This window comes from Chinchilla lanigera, unplaced genomic scaffold (assembly GCF_000276665.1).
Source record: "Chinchilla lanigera isolate Chin_1 unplaced genomic scaffold, ChiLan1.0 scaffold00151, whole genome shotgun sequence".
Classification (NCBI taxonomy): domain Eukaryota; kingdom Metazoa; phylum Chordata; class Mammalia; order Rodentia; family Chinchillidae; genus Chinchilla; species Chinchilla lanigera.
This window is the reverse complement of record NW_004955552.1, coordinates 1,923,627-1,944,046: the sequence shown is the minus strand read 5'-3', so window position 1 is coordinate 1,944,046 and position 20,420 is coordinate 1,923,627. Positions and strand designations below refer to the sequence as shown.

Here is a 20,420-nt window from a genome sequence, read left to right as displayed (position 1 = left end):
AATCAAGAAGATATAAAATTATAAATAAATTGATATCAACCAATAAACTTGGAAATGTAATTTAAAATTTACCAACAAAGAAAAGCCCAGCTTGAATTCTACAAAAACTTAGAGAACTAATGCCACTAATGCTGAAACTCTTTAAAGAAATTGAAAGGGAAACAGTACTTCCAAAGTCATTCCTGGAAGCAAGTATTATCCTGATTCTAAAACCAGAGAAGAACCCAACCAAGAAAGAAATCTACAGGCCAATCTACATAATGAACATTGATGTGAAAATCCTTAATAAGATACTGGCAAACAGAATGTAACAAATCATCAATAAGATTATACACTATAACCAAGTAGGATTCATCCCAGGAATGTAGGAATGGTTCAACATATGCAAATAAATAAATGTAATACACTATATTAACAGAACCAAAGACAAAAATCACATGATCACCTCAATAGATGCAGAAGAAGCATTTCACAAAGTTCATCATTCATTCATGATAAAAATCCTATAGGAAACTGGAATACATGGTCTTTACCTCAATCTTATAAAAGCCATCTATGACAAACCAACAGTTAACATGGTAAATGGTCAAACACTGAAAATTTTCACTCTAAAATCAGAAACAAGAATGTCCACTATCACCACTCCTATTCAATGTATTTCTTGAAACATTAACCAGGGCAATTAGACAACAGGAAAAAAAATAGAAGGAATAAAGATAGGAAAGGAAGAAGTTAAATTATCATAATTTGCAGATGACATGATACTCTACATAGAGGACCCCAAAAACTCTAAGAAAAACTTTGTAGATTTAATATCCAAATTTAGTAATGCAGTGTGAGACAAAGTCAACACTCAAAAAAGCACTCCTGTACACAAACAACAAACTCTCTGAGAGAGAAATTAGGGAAAGCATACCCTTCACAATAGCATCCAAAAAAATGAAATACTTAGAAATCAATCTATCAAAGGATGTAAAAGATCTGTATAGTGAAAACTACAGTACTCTACAGTAGGAGATTGAAGAGGATATATGAAATGGAAAAATATCCCCTGGTCTTGCATAGGAAGAAACAACATAGTGAAAATAGTCACACTTCCAAAACTATTATACAGATTTAAAGCAATCCCAATCAAAATACCATTACCATACCTCACAGATCTAGAGAAAAAATTACTAAAATTCATTCAGAAAAGACCCAGAATAGCAAAAGCAACTTTGGGCAACAAAGGCAAGTCAGGGGGCATCACAATCCTAGACCTGAAATTATACTATGCTACTATGATAAAATCAGCATGGTATTGGCCAAAAACAGGCCTCAGTGGAACAGAATAGAAGATGTAGACACAACCCCAAACACACTCAGTCACTTTATCTTTGACAAAAGAGCCAAACATGTTCACTGGAAGACAGACAGCCTCTTTAATAAATGGTGCCAGAAAACTTGGCTGTCGACATGCTGAAGACTAAAACTAGACCCATGCCTAGGACCACGTATAAAGTCAAAATGGACCAAGGAATTAAATATTAAAATAGAAACACTACATTTACTGGAAGAGAAAATAGAAATCTCAAAGACAAAGGTGTAGGCAGAGACTTCTTAAACAAAATCCAGACTGCAAGGAAAACAGCACAAAGAATCAACAAATGGGAACTCACCCTATTAAAAATCTTTTGCACAACAAAAGAAATCACCAACAGAGTGAAAAGACAACCCACAGAGTGGAAAAAATTATAGCCAGTTGTGCCACAGTCAAAGGATTTATATCTAGAATATACAAAGAATTGAAAAAAATCAGACACCCCAAAGTCAAAGACCCAATCCAAAAATGGGCATCTGAGATGAATATGCACTTCTCAGATGAAGAAATACAAATGTCAAATAAAAATATGAAAAGATGTTCAACAGTATTGGTCATTTGTGAGATGCAAATTAAAACAACACTGAGGTTCCATCTCATCCCCGAAAGAATGGCTTTATCAAAAAAATCAACCCATAACAGATGCTGGAGGGGTTGTGGGGAAAAAGAACCCTTTTCCACTCTTTGGTGGAAGTGTAGACTGGGGCAACCACTGTGGAAATCAGCGTGGAGATTCCTTAAGAAACTAGGAATAGAGGTCCCATTCAAACCAGCTATTCCCCTTTTGGTTGTCTTCCCAGAATTGAAAACATCATAACCACAGAGATATATGTGCACCCATGTTTACAGCAGCACAATTTGTAATAGCTAAATCTTGGAAAAAACCCAAATGCCCATTAACTGAGGAATGGATAAAAAAGATGTATTTTTTATATAGTGGCATACTACTCAGTCATAAAGAAGAACAAACTGGAGCTTTTACAGGGAAATGGATGCAACTTGAGACCATACTCACAAGGGAAATAAATCATACCCATATGTATAAATTGAGTAAATAGAAATATGAAAAAATGCTCAACAGCATCAGTCGTTCATGAGATGCATATTAAAAAAACACTGAGATTCCATCTCACCCCCAAAAGAATGGCCTTATCAAGGGTCTAAAATGTACAACAGAAGACACTGTTCAAAAGAAAAGACAAACTGTGTTGGGGGAAAGGAAGAAAAGGAAAAATATATTAATGCACAAGATAGTTAAGACAGTTATACAGCTAGTTTCTCTTAGTTCATTGAACAGAAAGTTTTGTGCTAATATTGTCTGCACAAGATATCATGACTATATCTTGTACCCTGAATCACTAGTACAAAGCCAACAATATACAATGTATCAACTATTGTAACTGTCCTACTAACCTGTTTTGGAACTCGGTTTCACTATTATGTCTATCTTTTTTCACTTTATTTTTTTTTAATATTTGAGTGCCAAGCATATGCCAGTTAAAATAAGATACTATTTTGTACCTTCCTAAACATGAATATTTGGAAAGAGTGTTAGTGTCAAAATATTGGCAAGAATTTTGGAAAACACTCTTGAATTCTGAGGAGGAGCACAGACTTGTATGCTGTTCTAAAGGGTAACTTGGTAATGTGTATCAAAAGTCTTAAAAATGTCCACACCCTTTGAGTCCATCTAGAGGAATGTATCCAAGAATTTATCCGACGAGCTTATGTACTTACATACAAAACATTTTTGTATAGTGTTGTTTAATATGCCAGGGGGGAAATACCTGGACACCACTATTATGTTCAAAAAATCTGAAGAAATCCATCATAGCTGTGATGGCTTTAATAAGTCCCCCAGAGCACATATGTTGAAAACTTAACCCCCCAAGTACAACAGTGTTGGGAAGAGGAGCCTAACAGAGGTGGTTAGGTTCTGCCTTCCGAACGGTTGTTACTTTGGGGCTGGGTTAGTTATTGCAAGAGAAGGCTTGCTACAAAGTGTATTCAAGGCTGCCCATATGTGTAAATAACCATATTTGGTTATTTAGAGACCATATGGTCTCAAGTTGCATCCATTTCCCTATAAAAGCTCCAGTTTGTTCTTCTTTATGACTGAGTAGTATGCCACTATATAAAAAATACATCTTTTTTATCCATTCCTCAGTTAATGGGCATTTGGGTTGTTTCCAAGATTTAGCTATTACAAATTGTGCTGCTGTAAACATGGGTGCACATATATCTCTGTGGTTACAGAGATATATGCTTCCATTTACAAGTATGTTACTGACAAAGGCTGCCCTATTAATGGTGTGCGATGATGAGAAGGCCCTCACTGGATGCTGGCACTGTAATCTTGGACTTCCAAAACCCCAGACTACCAACCAAATAGATTCCTATTGCTTATAAATTACTGGGTCTGTGGTACTTTGTTATAGCAACATACAACAGGCTAAGACAACAGCACATTTGAATGACAAAATATTGCTTTCATTTACAAGTATGTTACTGACAAAGATTTAAGAATCTAAGAATTAGGCACTCCATCTTTAAAATAAAAAATAAAATTCAATCAACTAATTAGGTGCCTACTGAATGCTTTGTATAGGATTTCATTCATTCATTCATTCATTCATTCATTCATTCATAGGGTCTCATCACATGTAAAATAGGCTGGTCCTAAAATCCTGGGCTCAAGCAATCTTCTGTCTTAACCTCCTGAGTAGCAGAGGACTACAGATACAATCCACCAACCACAGCTAGGTGTGGAATTTCTAAACAGCAGAAAATGTCCCATTAAATAAGTGTAAACAAAAATGTATGATACTGTATTTTTTAAAATGTAGTGAGAAATCTAGAGGTGATATGATTAAGGGATTTTTTTCCTTCTGCTTTCTCACTTCAAATGCTAAACTTTTGAAAGAACCCACTGGGAAGCAAGCAATAGAAACCTGAAAAACTATCCAAAATTGCCTGATTAAATATAATTTAATATATTTAATCAAAACATAATTGGGGTAGAAAAGGTTTGCTTGCTTGGAACAATGCTCCTTGTTCTTTCTTGACATTGACAGACCCAGGCTTTGTCTCTGTCCATTCCTTCTTAATGCTGCCTGGGGACGTCAATGTCAAGAAACCACATGGCAGAAGCTCATCTTTCACTGACCCCAACATATGTTCCACTGCAGGTCTGCTGGCCCTCAGACATGCTGCATCCTTTCACAACTCTGTATCTCTGCCCTTGGCAATCCCAACTTCCTTGTGGCCTGCTGGCAAACTCCTGTGGGCACATTCCAAGCCTACATCAAATGTCAGTATTCTCTCCTCTTGCCTTAGGCTAAGTTAGTATTGTTCCCTTTACTGTGGACACATAGTGCTTCATATAAGTCTCCATTCAAATCAAGCTCAAAGACACTGTAAAATATATGTGTGTAACAGATATTCTGTACTGAGCATTGCAAGATACAAAAATAACTCAGATCTGGATATATCCTATAAGTCTCACAGTTTAGCAGCAGACACATAAGAGAATCCTCACCATACAGCACAGGAAAAGCAAAGTACTGCAGCACAGAGACCACCTGGAGAATGAAGAGTCTGCATTATGACTTGCTTAGACACCTCTTGCACTTCATCCTCCAACTGCAAGCTTCCTGGAAGAGTACATTTGTTTAATCATACTTGTATTCTCAGAGCCTAGTTGACTGCCCAACATATAGCAGGTACCCTAAACATTTCTAGATAAATAAGAGACTGCATAGTGACATATTGAGCATACTTTATGAGTAACACAATTCTCTCCAGAATTATTACAAAGTGAGAATTTGCTAAATGTCTGGAAATGATCAAGAATTCAGTGATGATGCTAGTGAGAAAGCAATGACACTTCCTGCCCAGGTGTCTGCAGCCGCCTGCTTGCTCTGGCCCCACCCGCTTCTGCAATCCATCCTCTCCAGAACCTACCACGCATAATGAGTCTCTCAGGGCTCCTCACACCCTATCCACAGTCTCATCTGGGGTCTCTGCACTCCCAAATTCTTCCAGCTCTGCTTCTTACACCTGAAAGCACGTGTTTTCCTCCTCCCACTGCAGGCATTTGTTGAAATGTCACCTTCTAGTTGAGGTCTTTCTTAACCACCCTAAGGCCTAATTCCTTTCACTACTTCCATTTTCTCCTGAGCACTTATTACTATCTTATGTACTAAACATTTTATTTATTTATTTATTTATTGTTTTTTGAGACAGGGTCTTGCTATGTAGGTCAGACTGGCCTCGAACTCCTATTGATCTTCCTGCCTCAGCCTCAAAGTGCTGGGATTACATGCATATGCCTCCCTCCCCAGCTTGTTTATTTTATGACCTTTGTTAGAATTTAAGATCCATTTGTCTTTTGTGCACTTCTTTATTGGCAATGCTAACATAGTTCCCAGCACTCACCAGATAAAAAATGCATGCTTTTTGTCTTAGTCACTTTCCTCCCTGGGACAAAATCTCCAATATCTTCAACTTAAAGGAGGAAAGGTTTATTTTTGCTCATAGTTTGTAGAGGTTTCAGTCCATACACAGTTAGCTAGCTCCAAGTATGAGCACACAGCAGAAGGGCAAGGCAGAAGACAGCTGCTCCTCGCACAGCAGACAAGAAGCAGAGTGTGCAGGGAGGAGGAAGGAAGGAAGATAAATCCTGCCAGGCCACACTCCCAGTGACCCTCTGCTTTTGGCCAGACCCTACCTCCTAGTGGCAAGTCAGCTCTAAATCTCCATAATTGAGTCACCTTTCCAAAGCCCTGCCTAGGAGCAAATGAGGTTTTGAGGGACATTTCAGACTGAAACCACAGCATTCTGCCCCTGGACCCTAAAACACTCATGTACATCTTTTTAAGCAAAATGCATTTGGTCCATGTGTAAGAGCAGCCAAAGTCCTAATGAGGTACAACAGAAGAAATAATTAATTAATTAATTCTACAATTAGAAAACACACTTTCAAGAAGACTGAAACTTCCAGGACCCAGTTAAGTAACCCGAAGTAATCCATATTGGCATTCCCTCAGTTAAATTTAGGATATTTTCCCTCCAGACCCAAAGCACCCAAAATTCCTTGAGAATTCTCTAAGTTTATAAATTAGCCTACCTGAGAAGTAAACAAGAAACAGATCCTACAACAAAGGAAAAGATTGAGAGAATCCAAAGAATGCTTAAATTATCTACTTTTGCGGAAGAAGGAGGAGAAAGAGAAGGAGAAGAGGAGGAGGAAGAGAAGGAAAAGAGGAGGAGGAAAAGGAGGAGGAGGAGGAGGAGAACCACCTATACCTGCAAAGTGGGCTAGTATCTTTCTGGGGGTGGTTCACCTTTCCCTGGGGATTCTCTTGAAGATCTCAAGACTAGCATAAAATATTCCCCGCTCCAGAAAATAATGTCTGTCTGTCTCTGTCTCTCTCCATCTCTCCCATACTCTACTTCTTTGTGTGCATGTACCTTTTAATTTCTACCTAATAAGACCCATCCTGTTCCTCTTACTGACTAGTTCTAAAAATTGTTTTCCTGAAATGAGAGTCAATGAACCTGCAAACTTATTCTGAGTAGATTGAGTTAGGCTCCTATCTCAGCTTTGGGAAACTACTCAGACTCTGGTGATAATAAAAGTTTCACTATTGCTGAAAAGCCAACACCCAAAGTTTCCACTGAGACTCAAAGCAAACTCTTAGTTGTGAGTCCCTATAAATATTAAAAAATTACACACTTCCAAAATAGAACAGCAAAGGATAAACATTCCCATTCCAAAAGGGAAGAACAGGAGGACAGAAACCAATGGGAAAGCAAGGCTGAAATCCAGGAGGACAAACATTAAATCCCACAGTTCCATGTCCAGCACTCAGGACAAGCTGTGAACTCAGAAAGTTTGGGCAGCCCCATCCCTATGGCATTACCAGTGATTGGAGCTCTCACGGTTCCTCTCTTGGGCTGGCTTTGCTCACTCCTTATGGTTTTCCTCTGACGTTCAATGCTCCTAGCTTCTCCAACTTGCTGGCATCTCCAATGCACTTTTGGCTTCACTAGCACAGCTTCATGTACTGCCCTCTTGGGGGCACAATGCCTGGACTCCCAGACCTTCTTCTGAAATCTTGTTAGGAGGCTCCCTAACCCCACAACTCTTGCATCTTGCATGCATGTAAAACCAGAACTGCCTGAATGACACCAAGGTCTGCTGCGAGCTGGAGCAGTCAGGCCCATTTGCACATTGCCAGTAGTTGCAGAGGTCTCAGAGTGCCTGGATAGTTCAGTAAGGTAAAATGACTCCTGGGGAATCAGTTCCCTAGAGGTCCCTTCTCCAACAGACTGGCCTGGAGCTCTCTTTTCAAAGCAAAGTTTTTCAGTTTTCCAGGCCAAAGGACAGGATCTTGCTCTTTCCTGACATGCCCTCAAGCCATTTTTCCTGTTGTCCTGTATGTGGCTTTTTTTAAATGATAATCTTTTCAGCAACCAAGTACTTGGCTTTTTTTTAATGTTAATCTTTTCAGCAACCAAGCTCTCCACTGCTCCATCTTTGGGGGAAATTTCTTTCTGGCAAAACTGAAAACTTTTAAAATCACTCAGCTGTGCTCTTTGTTCTTGATTCTCAATGTAGAGCTGACTAAAAGCCCCCAACAGCACCCAAGCCACAGTCTGAATGTTGGGCTGCCTTGGAATTTCCTCTAACAGATTAGTTAGTCCACCACCCTTAATCTCAGTCTCCCAAAAAGTCTCAGGACATGGGCAAAATGTAGACAAATTTTCTGCCAGAGCATAACACACATGGCCTGGAACCCAACTACCAATGGAGTCTTTCTTCCTCCTTGAAACTGCTCGAACCTGCTCTTCACTCTTTGCCTTTTCACTGGCATTCTGGTCTTGTGAACTCTGGCCAGAACCTTCCATCAAGCTCTGCTTACAGTGTTCTAGGGCTTCTGTAGCTGCCATCTACAAACCTTTTCAAACTATTCCCATAGACTAGTTCCAAAGGTTCCTAAATCACCTTGATCAAATAGTCATAGCTACACTTCTACTTTCCTGATACCAAAAGCTGTCTTGGTCACTTTTCCTTATCACTGGGACAAAATATCCAACACCCTCAACCTAAAGGAGGAAAGGTATATTTTGGCTCACAGTTTGTAGAGCTTTCAGTCCATAGTCAGCTGGCTCCAAGGCAGGGGCAGCACGCATGGCAGGGAGAACTGCTCATACAGCAGACAGGAAGAAGAGAGTGTAAGGAAGAACTGGGGGTGGAGAGTTATCGTTCCAGGCCACACCCCCAGTGACCTGCCTCTTCCAACCAGACCTCACCTCCTCACAACAAGTCAGCTATAATCCGATCGCCTTCCCAAAGCCCCACTGATGAATGTGTGAGGCTTTGGGGGACATTTTAGATCTAAACCATAACTCTTTAATGAAAATTCACTCAGGTCCAGTGAGGACAAGTGAATGTGCCCAGGGTGCTGCATACATAAGGAACAGGAAGAGTAAAACTCTTGGGATAAACGGCCTGGTTCATTTCCTGTGTCCACCGATGATCAACTGTATAATTTCAGCCAAGTTACTTAAGCTTTCAAACTGTCAAATGCCCAGTCTGTAGAATGGGGATAAGTATCTATTCCTCATGAGTCGTAAGAATTCAAAGAGATTATGAATTTAAGAGTTTAGGAACCACCGGGTGTGGAGGTGCATGCCTGTAATTCCAGCACTTAGAAGGCTGAGGCAGGAGGATCATTGCGAGTTCGAGACCAGCCTGGGCTACAAAGTGAGCTCAAGGCCAGCCTGAACTGCATAGCAAGACCCTGTCTCAAAAAGACAAAAAAAGAACAAAAATAGATTAAAAAAAAAACCAAAAAAAAGAGTTTAGGACAGTGCTTGGCACATCAAGTATGGAAACACTGATAAGCAGTATATTACAGATGACTTGTAGAATAATTTGGGGGGAATACTGGGAATTGAACCCAGAGCCTTCACACTAAGCTATACCCCTAGACCCCTTTTTCATTTTTTTAAAATTTTGAGATAGGCTTTTGCCATGCTGTTAAATTGCCTAGGCTGGGCTGGAACATGCAGTCCTCCTGTTTGAGACTCCCAGAGTACTAGGATTACAGGACTGTGCCACCAGGCCCAACAGGAATAATTTACTGATAATTACCAGTTCTGAATAATTGATGTTTTTAAATATATGAAAAATTCTATTTTGCTTACTATCTCTCTTAAACTTTCAATTAGAAAAGGCTATGAAAGTGGCTTTAAAAATGTTGTTTCTTTCAAATAAATAAAACAATCCACTTGCATAATCCAAGAAATTCTATACCTAAGTAGGCTTGAAGAGAAAACCTATAACAACAGGCAAGATATTATAGGTTTCAGATGTTCTTCTGTCTTGAAAGGAATTTATTAACCTATAATACACTGAAAGAACATAAAGGTTCTTTAGAAATATCATTTCCTTTTTTCAGAAGACAAATGAAAACCATCTCTTTCATGGGGCTCTTCTTTTCTTCAGTTTTTTCTATACCCTTTTCACAATCCTTTTTGAGACCTTCTGGCTATAACACAGCCAAGCATTAGCTGTCCCAGTGGTGGGGCAAAAGACTGAGGGCAAAGTGAATATTCTGTACTACTTCTGTAATCCCAGGTAGTTCAGGCTGGTCACTGACAAGAGCAACTGCAAAAGTGTCTGGAGAACAGTACTTTTGTAGTCTACAACCTGGGCAGAGCTGGTATTGTCTCTGAAAGACAGTGACAGGCAATCTGAAGATGCCTGAATTGATCATGACATACTCATTGAGCAGTTATTTATTCTGTACCATTAGTTTCCAAAAGCAGTGAAAATCATTTATATCATGGTAAACTGATATACAGCATTAAGTCAAGGGCTTGAAAAGTACCAGAGTTATTAAATTATTTGGCCAAGCACAAGAATTTTTTAATTTCTTCAAAACTCATGATCCTACTAACAGTGCTACCTTACAATAATAATGTGAGGTTAAAACCTTGGACTCAAGAGCCTTAACTGTCTAGTCTGAACTCTACCCCGTACCAGCTGAATAATCTCAGACCAGTTACTTAACTTCTCAGTGGTGGTTTCCTAATCTACAAAGTGGAAATAAGCCTCACAAAATTATTGTGAGGACTATATGAATCCATAAGTACAATGTTAAAACAGGGCCTGAAACAATATACTGTTAATAGTATGAGCTGCTTTCATTGGCATTATAAGAACTATTAGAGTTTTCACCATATCTCATTGTACTCAATTCCAGGCATGAAAAAATACATACTCCAAACTAAGAAAAGTACTTTGGATTTGATCTGTTATACTCTCTTATAATCTGGTTTCATAAAAATGTCCACATTTTAGGGGACTGGGGATTTAGCTCAGCGGCACAGCACCTGCCCTGCAAGCACAAGGTTGTGAGTTCAATCCCCGGTACCAGAGAATAAATAAATAAACAAATAAATAAATAAAAATTAAAATGTCCACATTTTGACAAGTAAAAAGGAAGAGATACACTGGGTCTCATTATAATTCTCTAGTATTTCATTTTTGGAGTGCCACAAACAATGAAACATTATAAAATTTTTTTCTCTTCAAATTCTTGTTCTTTGAATTTTTCTAGGTAACATACATGAATTTCATGCAAAAAGTAAAAAAAAAAAAAATTGCAACCGTTGACATAAATGGCTTAAAGCTTCAAGAAAATAGCTATTTAAACTCTGGGTCTGGTTTTCTACTTAGTTTTCTGAAAGGATTTATTGAAGACTCCTAATCGGCGGGAACAGTTCTGCTGCTCACCTTTCAGCAGAGTAATTCTACATGAGTACAGTGGATGTCCATTTGGTTTCAGTTGTTGAATACACAAAGAGTTCATTGTACAGCAAATGGCAGTGGCTCTGGATGATCTAAAGGCATATTGTTTTTGCTCCTTGATTTTCTGTTCTACTTTTAACTCTGTGCTGATTACATTTCCTCTCCTTCACAACACCTCTCAATTTATTGTCAATATCCAAAAAAGTTAGTCTCTATTAAGTTTTCTAAAACATGATACCTTATATTCAAGTCAATCTTCTGTCTTAGTCTGCTCTGCCTGCCATAACAAATACCAACAGGCTGGATGGTCTGAACAACAGAAAATTATTTTCTGATAGTTCTGGAGTCTGAAATCCAAAATCAAGGTGTGGGCTGACCTGGTTCCTAGTTAGGGTCCTCTTTCTGGTTTGAAGATGGCTATATCTCAGATGGTAGACAGAGAGGTCTCATGTCTACTCTTCTTATAAGGACACCAGTGTTAACCATTTAGGATCCCACCTTTATGACCTCACTTAACCTTGGCTACTCCTTCAAAGACCATGGCTCCAATACAGTTGCACTGGAAGTTAGTGCTCCCACATTCAAATCTGAGGTTATACAAACATTCAGTTCATGAAAGTCTTCTAAATGCTCAAATGTAAAACTCAAATTCAAATCCATAATGTTTCTACTTACATTAAATTTTCTTCCATTCATACATGTAAAAGCATCAGGTAAAATACATTTAGTTTTTAATTCAAACCAAAAAATTTTATATGCATAACTTAGTTTTCAAGTTCATTGACACAAGATAATAAAAGCTCAAAACTTTACCTGCCTCTTTGTTAGACTAAACAGATCTACTTTTTTCTAAGATCTGACATTATGTAGCACATAGCAAAAGTACTTTAGAAATGCTTCGGTTTGATGGGACTGCATAAAAGAATTTTTAAATACACTGTGGGTATTGATCTAATTTCTCTTTGATTTTCTAGGATGTGGGTGTCACGTGGTTCAGAGAATCATACCAGTAGCAGCCATTACTCAGAAAATTCAATGAGTTCTAAACTGTCCTTAGAAAGATAAGGCTGAAAAGCTGCAAGAACTCCCAAGCTGACACTTGACAGATGTGAGGGATGATACCCAGGGAGGGTAAATGACCCACTGCTCTGTTGGTACCAGAGTAATACTAGAGAGAACACAGGACTCCTAGCTACAGACCAGGGTCTCAGTGACCACAGCTCCACATGCCATCAAGCTAGAGCACCCTAACTCCCAAGCAGACAGGCGGCCTCCCATACCCTGGAAAATACCATGTGCCGGGTCTCGCAGCAACACTGAAGACCACAGCTTTGGTCTCACTGACGCCCTGACTCTTAGCACCCAAAACAAGGGTGCCTGCTTCTCCCATGTCTCTCTGCTTCTTCCAGTCTCTCAGCTTCTCCCAGTCTCTTAGCTTCCTTTCTGTTTTTCTCCCAAATGATGAACCCTTCAAGCTAATGCATTCCTCTCTCCCACAAAGCTCCTCCAGGGGTTAAAAATAGAAACATACTAGAAATCCCTCTTCTACTCCTATCTGGTCCTCAGTCTGCTCCCTCAAACCACAAGCCATGAAACGAAAACCAACCTTAGGTTCTCACAGGAGTGGCTTCACGATAAGACTGAAAAGTAAAACCTGCAAATACTGAATTAGAGTGAGGCAAAAAGATCCCCTGGGACTTGGGTTGGTTTTATTAGTTTCTCTAAAACGTCCTCACATGTGTAGGCATGAATTTTAGCGGCACATTTTTTAGGCCATTCAATAGTACTCACCACTTTTATAAGGGAACTTCTAAATCTATCTGGCATGTCTAAATCTGCTCAAGGCTATACCTGCAGAAGTAGGGGATGTTCCCTACAGAGTGCTCTCAGTACTGGAATGGCTAGGAGGCTTTATTGGTTTTTAGTCTCATGAAACAAGGATGACTTTTCCATTTCCTGTTATGATTCATAACAAAGAAATCTGTACATCTGCCAAAGTTAGCAAGACACTTAATAGCTGCTAGTGAAGCTCTCAGATTTCACCACCCTAACACGACTTTAAAACACAAGCCAACCAAAAAGTCCATTTTAGAAAAATTTAACTTTTTAGTTACCCTCACATTCCCATAAATATATATCTTTCAGTAAAATTCAAAAAAATATTAATCTTTTCACATGCGGTGAAGACATTATGTATCTCCTACGTACCAGTCTAACACTGAAGTATTGTTAAGCCTGTAAGCATCTGTAAAAAAAATTAATGAAATGATTCATGTTTATAACAGCTATCAATTATGTGTGCAACCTTCTTGCTTATGAATTCATGCATGTAAATATGTTTCTAGTTAGCTTCTGCACTGCTCAAAAATAAGGGCTATGTTGTCTTCTTTTTCTATCTTCCCTGCATAGGATGCTGGACCACAAAATGCTACATGTTTTGGTGACAGAATGCATTAGTCCTATAGTCAAAACTCTTTCTTTCTGCTAACAAGCTTAATTTTACAAATAATTCATAAGCTACCATGAACACAGTGGAACTATTTTTTTCTTACCAGAGCTGGACACACGCCTGATCCTCTGAGGAGATATGGTTCGATCAGAACTGAGGTTTCTACTGTCACTGTTCCGCCTCAGACAGGAAACAATAGGCCCCACTTTGGCTTTTGGACATGGTGTTTTCCGCAAACTACAAGAGTCAGGCTTGGATGTATTCCTACCTGAGGCAGTGGTAGCTTCTGAAGAGGAATCCTATAAAGAAAACATATTTTCAGTCCAGATAATACTTTCCCCACATTATTTTCCTTGTGGCGCTAAGTATGTGAAAGAAACAATTTCCAAGTAGATATGGAAGATAAACATTTAATTTTCATTTTTGATTAGAAGCTGCTACGGTTTGTGTCTAGATGTCCCCCCAAAGCCTCATGTAGTCTTAGGCTTTTTTAGAGGTGAGTGAATCTAGAGTTTGTGAGTGATTCAAGGTTCAATGCCAGGATTAAGGGTGTGAGTGCTACACCTGCCCTAGAGCAGGTAGCCTAGATACAATATAAGGGACAGAAAGAGGTTTGTCTCTCCCCTCCCTCCTCTCTTGTTGCTTTTGGTATCTTCCGATACCATGAATAGTTGCCACACTGCCTTGGAGCCAGCTAATTAAGGATTGAAACCTCTACAAACCGAGCTAAATAAGCCCTTTCCCCTTTAACTTTGGGTGCCCAGTATTTTGTCTCAGCAACAGGATAAGCAATAACACAAAAGCAATTAAAACTCATCACAGCGATTCTTCAGTCCATCCTTTGTATACATAAGTGAGGCTGTTCTCAAGGTGGCTCGTGTCATGAGTTGATTCAAGGCACAGTGTTCAGTGCTGTCCTCAGGGCTGCAGCATCTAGTGTCCAACAGAGCTCTCTCCTGGCTTTCCTCCTAGCTGTCTGCCTATTGCTTCTCTGGGTCCTGCTCTTCTATATCTTCAAGTACTTGTTTTACCGGGGCCCAGACTTGGTTCTATTCTTTCCTACCATGTACTCTTCCTGCATGATCTTGTTTGCTGCCTCAGCTGCCACATGTCCAAGCCAACACTCTCGCCTCCCCGTAAGGAGCTTCTGTGTACACCACCCCATGCTACATGTTTTGGTGACAGAATGCATTAGTCCTATAGTCAAAACTCTTTCTTTCTGCTAACAAGCTTAATTTTACAAATAATTCATAAGCTACCATGAACACAGTGGAACTATTTTTTTCTTACCAGAGCTGGACACACGCCTGATCAGGTGTCTCCTACTTCAAATGACAACAATAGCGCTGTTACTGCTGGTGTTGACTAACACAGAGCCTTCACACCACGCAAAATACAATTCTAAATGCTATGTACATCTATTGACTCATTTAATCCTCATCATAACCCTATGCTATTGATATCAGGTGTGGTGGCATGTGACTACAACCCCAGCACTATGGAAAGCTGAGGCAGGACGATTACAAGTTCAAACACAACATGGCTAACTTGGTGACTTAGCAAGGTTGTTTCGAAACAAAAATAAAGGACTTGGGATGCAGCTCAGTGTTAAAGCTGTGAGTTCAATTCTTAGTAATCCTCCAAATAGTATGAGGTTGATAATTTATCATACCACACTGTACAAAAGAATATGAAATAGTTTCTAAAATTAAACTTATTTTAACTATCCATCTCAGAGTTTACTTCTTCTCATATTCACCTCAACATACCCAGGCATGTTCCTTAAACAATGAAAGGTACTTCTACCTGCTTCCTCTTACCTCTTATACTTCTCTTTTCAATCTTAGTATAAGCCAGCATCATATCCCAGCAGGATTCCCAAAACCACATCTTCTGCATCTCTCTAGTCTCACCAGCTTTCAATTAATTTTCTACTCCCCTGCCACTGCAACCTCTCTAAGATTCAAATAGGGTTCAACAGCTTTCCTCTGCCATCCAGATAAAAATCAATCTTTGTAAGTCATATCCAATCCCTTCTGTATGTGGCAGACCCTGACACCCTCTTCAGCTTGTTTCTTACTGCTCATGGTTCTATAGCTCCAGCTCCCATAATACCCACTATCTAGGGTCCTCTAAATCAGAGTATAGAGTATCTTTTCACATCTCATCCATCCATGCATGCATGTCTGTGTATATATGTATGTGGATGTATGTATTTTCTCTACCCAGAATATATGCCCTGTAAGTTCTGGAGAGTGACGGTCTCCCTGCCCCAGAACATCTTCATTTTTCCCATTACCATCACTCTCTCTCCTTCCTGCAACACACAGTCTCTTTCTCTTCTTAGAGAGGCAGAATGTCTGTGTCACATTTTCTCCCCTCTGCACTCAGCTCCACTCCTGGCCCAGAGGACAGGCACCCAAGGACAGTCTGCAAGGGTTGAAAATATATACCAGTTCCTGCTGCCAAAAATAGAGCTAAGGAGTGCACAGCCTTGCCAAAAGTTTCTAAAACTCAGAAAACTAGTTTCTTCAATGCTATTTCCAAAAATATATGCATGTTTTAAGAAATTTTTTTATTCTTTAAATGAGTTTGGCTAGTCCTTCTAAGTATCAGATGCTATAGGAAACACATTGCTTTTACACTAAACACAAATAAAAGGAATTTGTTTTGTACAAAAATGAATATATTAGGGCTGCAAGAGACCTTAGACATCCAATAGTCCAATCTTTTTACCTTTGGGTATAGAAAAATCACTTGCCCAAAGTCCCAAGAGCTGGTCAGGGGTAAAAAAAAAATTCCTGCTCACAGAAGAGAGCTCCAACTTCCAGAGCAACCTCCTCAACAGCAAGAGACTGAGTTATTTTTATGTTGATATGTTTACCAGCACTGTCTAGACACCTCTAAAATGTAGATCAATATATTTAAAAGTTTATAGAAACTTTCTTTAGAAAAATAAAATATAACCTTATTATATCAGGTTATTAATGTCAAACTAAATATGCTAAAGTATTAATTTACTCTTTCAACGTATTACAAAAAAAAAAACATTGACTCTCAATACAAAATACTGAAGTGAGGATTTTTTTCAATACGCAGATTTGTTACAATGTGACCTACTATGATTCTACTATGTACTGACCAACAAGAATTAACACCTGAAAGCCAATTTGCTATTATTGGCTATTAACGGGTACCTAACTGTGAAACCTCTGTTTGCTCCACCACCCCCTGAAGCATGCAAAAGTTTCACTTACCAGAAACAGAGAACCGTATTCAAAGCTCTCATTCATAACTTCCTTTTTCAGCTCTTGTTTTTCCATAGGTATCTCGTTTTCTTTTTCACCCTTCCTTTCGGGGCGGGTCCTATCGATGTGAGAAGTATACGTCATTCCCAAACATTCCGTACTTTCCATTTTAACAGGCAGTATGCCTTTGATCTTCTGAAAAAATGCATCTACAGACTCAGTCTCACATACTGGATGAGAACTTGTTTTGTCAACATCTTCCTGATTCGATTTCATGGCAGATGTTGTTCTTGGAACCCTGTGTGAGGCATTTTTAGAATGAGTTGTAACATGCACAGCCTGGCCAGTGATGAGTTTATTAAACTGCTGCTTGTGTGTCTTGTTAATTAGGATTTCTGCTTTTGTGTCTGCATTCAAGTCAGATCTTGGTGTTTTGCTCAAAACTGTCAACTGCCTTGAGGAAGACACTGATGAGGAGGATGGGGCAGCACTGGTCAACTGAGGCTTGGGTGTGACCTTAGATAAAGCAGGTTCTTTGGGCTGCAACACTGGTCTAGACATAACTTTCGCTTTGACATTCTTGAAGTTTGGTCTTGGGTAACTTATAATTTCAGCTTTTCTAAACTTGCTGCCTACAGGGGCATTTGTTTTATTTGCTGATTTTCCTAGACTAGGCTTAGCTAAGCTCATAGGTGTCCCCCTCAAGTTGAGTACATTTTTAAGCTCTTGATTATTCTTTTCCACTTTATTACAGCTCTTGGTCAGCTTGATCGGTGAAAATGCAAAGCTTACACCTCTGGGATCTAGGATGGGTGTTGACACACAAGCTCTGTTATTTGCGCTCATAATCATTTCATTTGCATCCCAATTCATTTCAAATAATGAAACTGTCTTTTGTCCTGGTGAGCAACTTGGTGTCAGTTCTACGGTACTATTTTGGGTTTCCAAATCCTTCTCCTTAGAAGCAATTTTTGGATATTCAGCCACAGTGACTTCATGCTCTGAGTCCAGCACTTTGGCTTTACTTTTTTCAAAAGCTGGCACCAGTAAAGGGCATTCATCATCAATGAGACAATTGGACACTGTCTCTCTTAGATTTTGGCCCATTTCCTTTTGACCATATGAGCTTTGTGAATGTATTTCACTATTCGGTTCGTCTTTAGATAAACAATAGAGCTCTTGTAACACAGACCCTTTGGGGACTTCCATGTCATCAGAAACTGATGTTAGAGCTTGTATCTCTTTTTCTCCAACTAGTCTTTGCTGTGATCCATCTGTGTACTCACTGGTGACCTTTCCTGAAGAATAATGACATTGATTTCCACTATCTAGAGCATCAGTATGCATTACATCATCAGAAAATGCTGTGTACATTGTGTCGTGTGTCTCTGATGCTGTGGCTTGAGGGTTTTCAAAGTTTTCTCTATTATAACTAATTTCTCTCACATGCATCTTATCAGAATCGGATGATTTCCAGGTGGAACAGGATAAAGGTGTATTTCCACTTCTCACACTGGGAGGTTTTAGATCACCACAGGTATGCAAAGACTGACTGTTTTCAAAGACATGATGTGTCATAAAGGTGCAGTTTACTTTGTCCACTTTCAGGTCAAATGTCTGGTTTAACTCCAAGGTAGCAGGAGAGTCTCTATAGTTCAAATCAGCATTAGGCTTCCACACAAAAGGCAGAGAAGGCTCAACATTCTGGTCCTGAGCTGCTTCCAGGGAATGGCAATTGCTATGCAAATACTCAGGCTCCTCAGTATTTACAAATGCAGAAGACTGACATGCAGGGTCTTTATGCATCTCTAACATCTGCTGACTAATGAAATCACTTGAAGACTTTTGGTGATCCAGTACTTCAACACACTGAGGGTTCAAAGAAATACTTTCATCACTGTCTACAGCAAGGTCCACTTCATAATCAATGACCATGTTATCTGGGTCAGTAGAACTCCAGTTCACATGACTGGTGGAGAAGTTTTGTGTAGATGGTGATGTTTGGTTGTATGCATATGTGTTTCCATTTTTATCACTGATAAATAAGGAATGTGATTCATCTTCTGTTTTATCATCTAAATTATCATCATTCATTCTGAATATTAACCTTAAACCTCTGCCATTTTATTTCTTTAATTCCTTTCAAACAAGAGGGAAGGAAAAATTGTCTGTCTGTTAGCTTTTGCAGCACAGTTGAAAATTTTTTAGTCTAAGATGGCTTGAAGGTGAAATGATTTGTTGTTCCCTGGAAGAAATAAAATGTTTAACTCAGTATATATTAAAAAAAGTAATACGTCACCCCTTGACTAATTCTGATTACTTTCTTTTCATATTTAGAACCCACAACAGTTACATAGGTAGGCAACTAACCATTGTTAGCTAATCACCATTCCCTTTCAAAAACACTTTTTAAGGGATGGAGACAAAATAGAAGGTGGAGACAAAAGTTCCTGTGACTGACTTCATAACTGATGTCTCCTCCCTACTGCCAGGCACTTTATGTCAAAAGATAAAAAGAAGCTAAAGTGCGCAATAAGTCTTCCTTCCTACTGGTGGACAGAGAGGTCATTCATAATTTGCCTAAGACTGTCCCAACACATGTTTGTTGTTTCCACATAATTCATAATAGTATCCTTTTCATTCTCAGAAGGGCCCTTACTATGTCCAAGAAGAGTGATTATGAGGGAAACCCTCCGGGTCCATCAAATGAGCTAAAGATCAAGGCATGTTTAGGGAATTAGCATTTCTCTTTCCCATATTCATTCCTATCTTAAACATATGCCATTTCTAAATTGAAGGGGGAAAGTTGATACTTAAAAGTTTACAGTGTCTCAAAATGTTAAACAGAGAAAGTTATTACATGCTATATACTGAACTGTGTCTGCTCAAGATCCATACATTAAAACCCAACCCCACAATATGAGACAATATCGACGAAATGACCCCTAGGAAATGATTACAGTTAATCATGAAGGTGGAGCCCTTATCCAACAGAACTGGTGCCCTTATGATAAGGGACATTGGAAGTCTACCTAATCCCCATGTTGGACACAGCAAAAAGGCAACTATTGATGAAGCAGAAAACACTCACAGAAAAGCACGAGGCATGGTATTGCAAATCTGTAATCCCACCTAGTAGGGATGCTGGGGCAAGCACACCTCAAGTCTGAGGATAGCCTAGGCAATTTAGCCAGATCTTGTCTAAAAATAAAATTTTAGAAAGGGACAGGGACTCCACCAACTCAGCAGTAGGGCACTTGTCTGACACGCATCCAGGTGTTGGGTTCAACCCCTAGCACCAAGGGAGAAGAAAACAGCAAACTTGAACCAAAACTTGACCTTAGTCTTTCCAGCCTCCAGAAAATAAATTTCCTTTGACAGTCTAAGACATACTGTTACAGCAGCCCAATAAATCCAAATTATCATAAGACCTAGCAGTTCTAGATCTAAGTATCTACCAAAGAGAAATGAAAATATATGTTCACACAAAAACTTACAAATACACATGATTCTCAATATATATACTTTCAATGCTAGCCA

The 20,420-nt window shown here is 39.2% G+C and overlaps 1 protein-coding gene across 6 annotated transcripts in view; it reads right to left on the bottom strand.

The window, feature by feature from the left end:
• The window catches only part of Mtus1 (microtubule associated tumor suppressor 1), a 173,183-nt gene that overhangs the window by 96,613 nt on the left and 56,150 nt on the right, over positions 1–20,420 (bottom strand). For all 6 annotated transcript variants that reach the window (XM_013508602.1, XM_005412200.2, XM_013508603.1 and 3 more), the window contains exons 2-3: positions 16,890–19,125; positions 13,736–13,931 (exon numbers count right to left, since the gene is read on the bottom strand). In XM_013508602.1, the coding sequence (XP_013364056.1) occupies positions 13,736–13,931; positions 16,890–18,974 (2,281 nt within the window). In that variant the 5' untranslated portion in view covers positions 18,975–19,125. The remainder of the gene's footprint in view (positions 1–13,735; positions 13,932–16,889; positions 19,126–20,420) is intronic.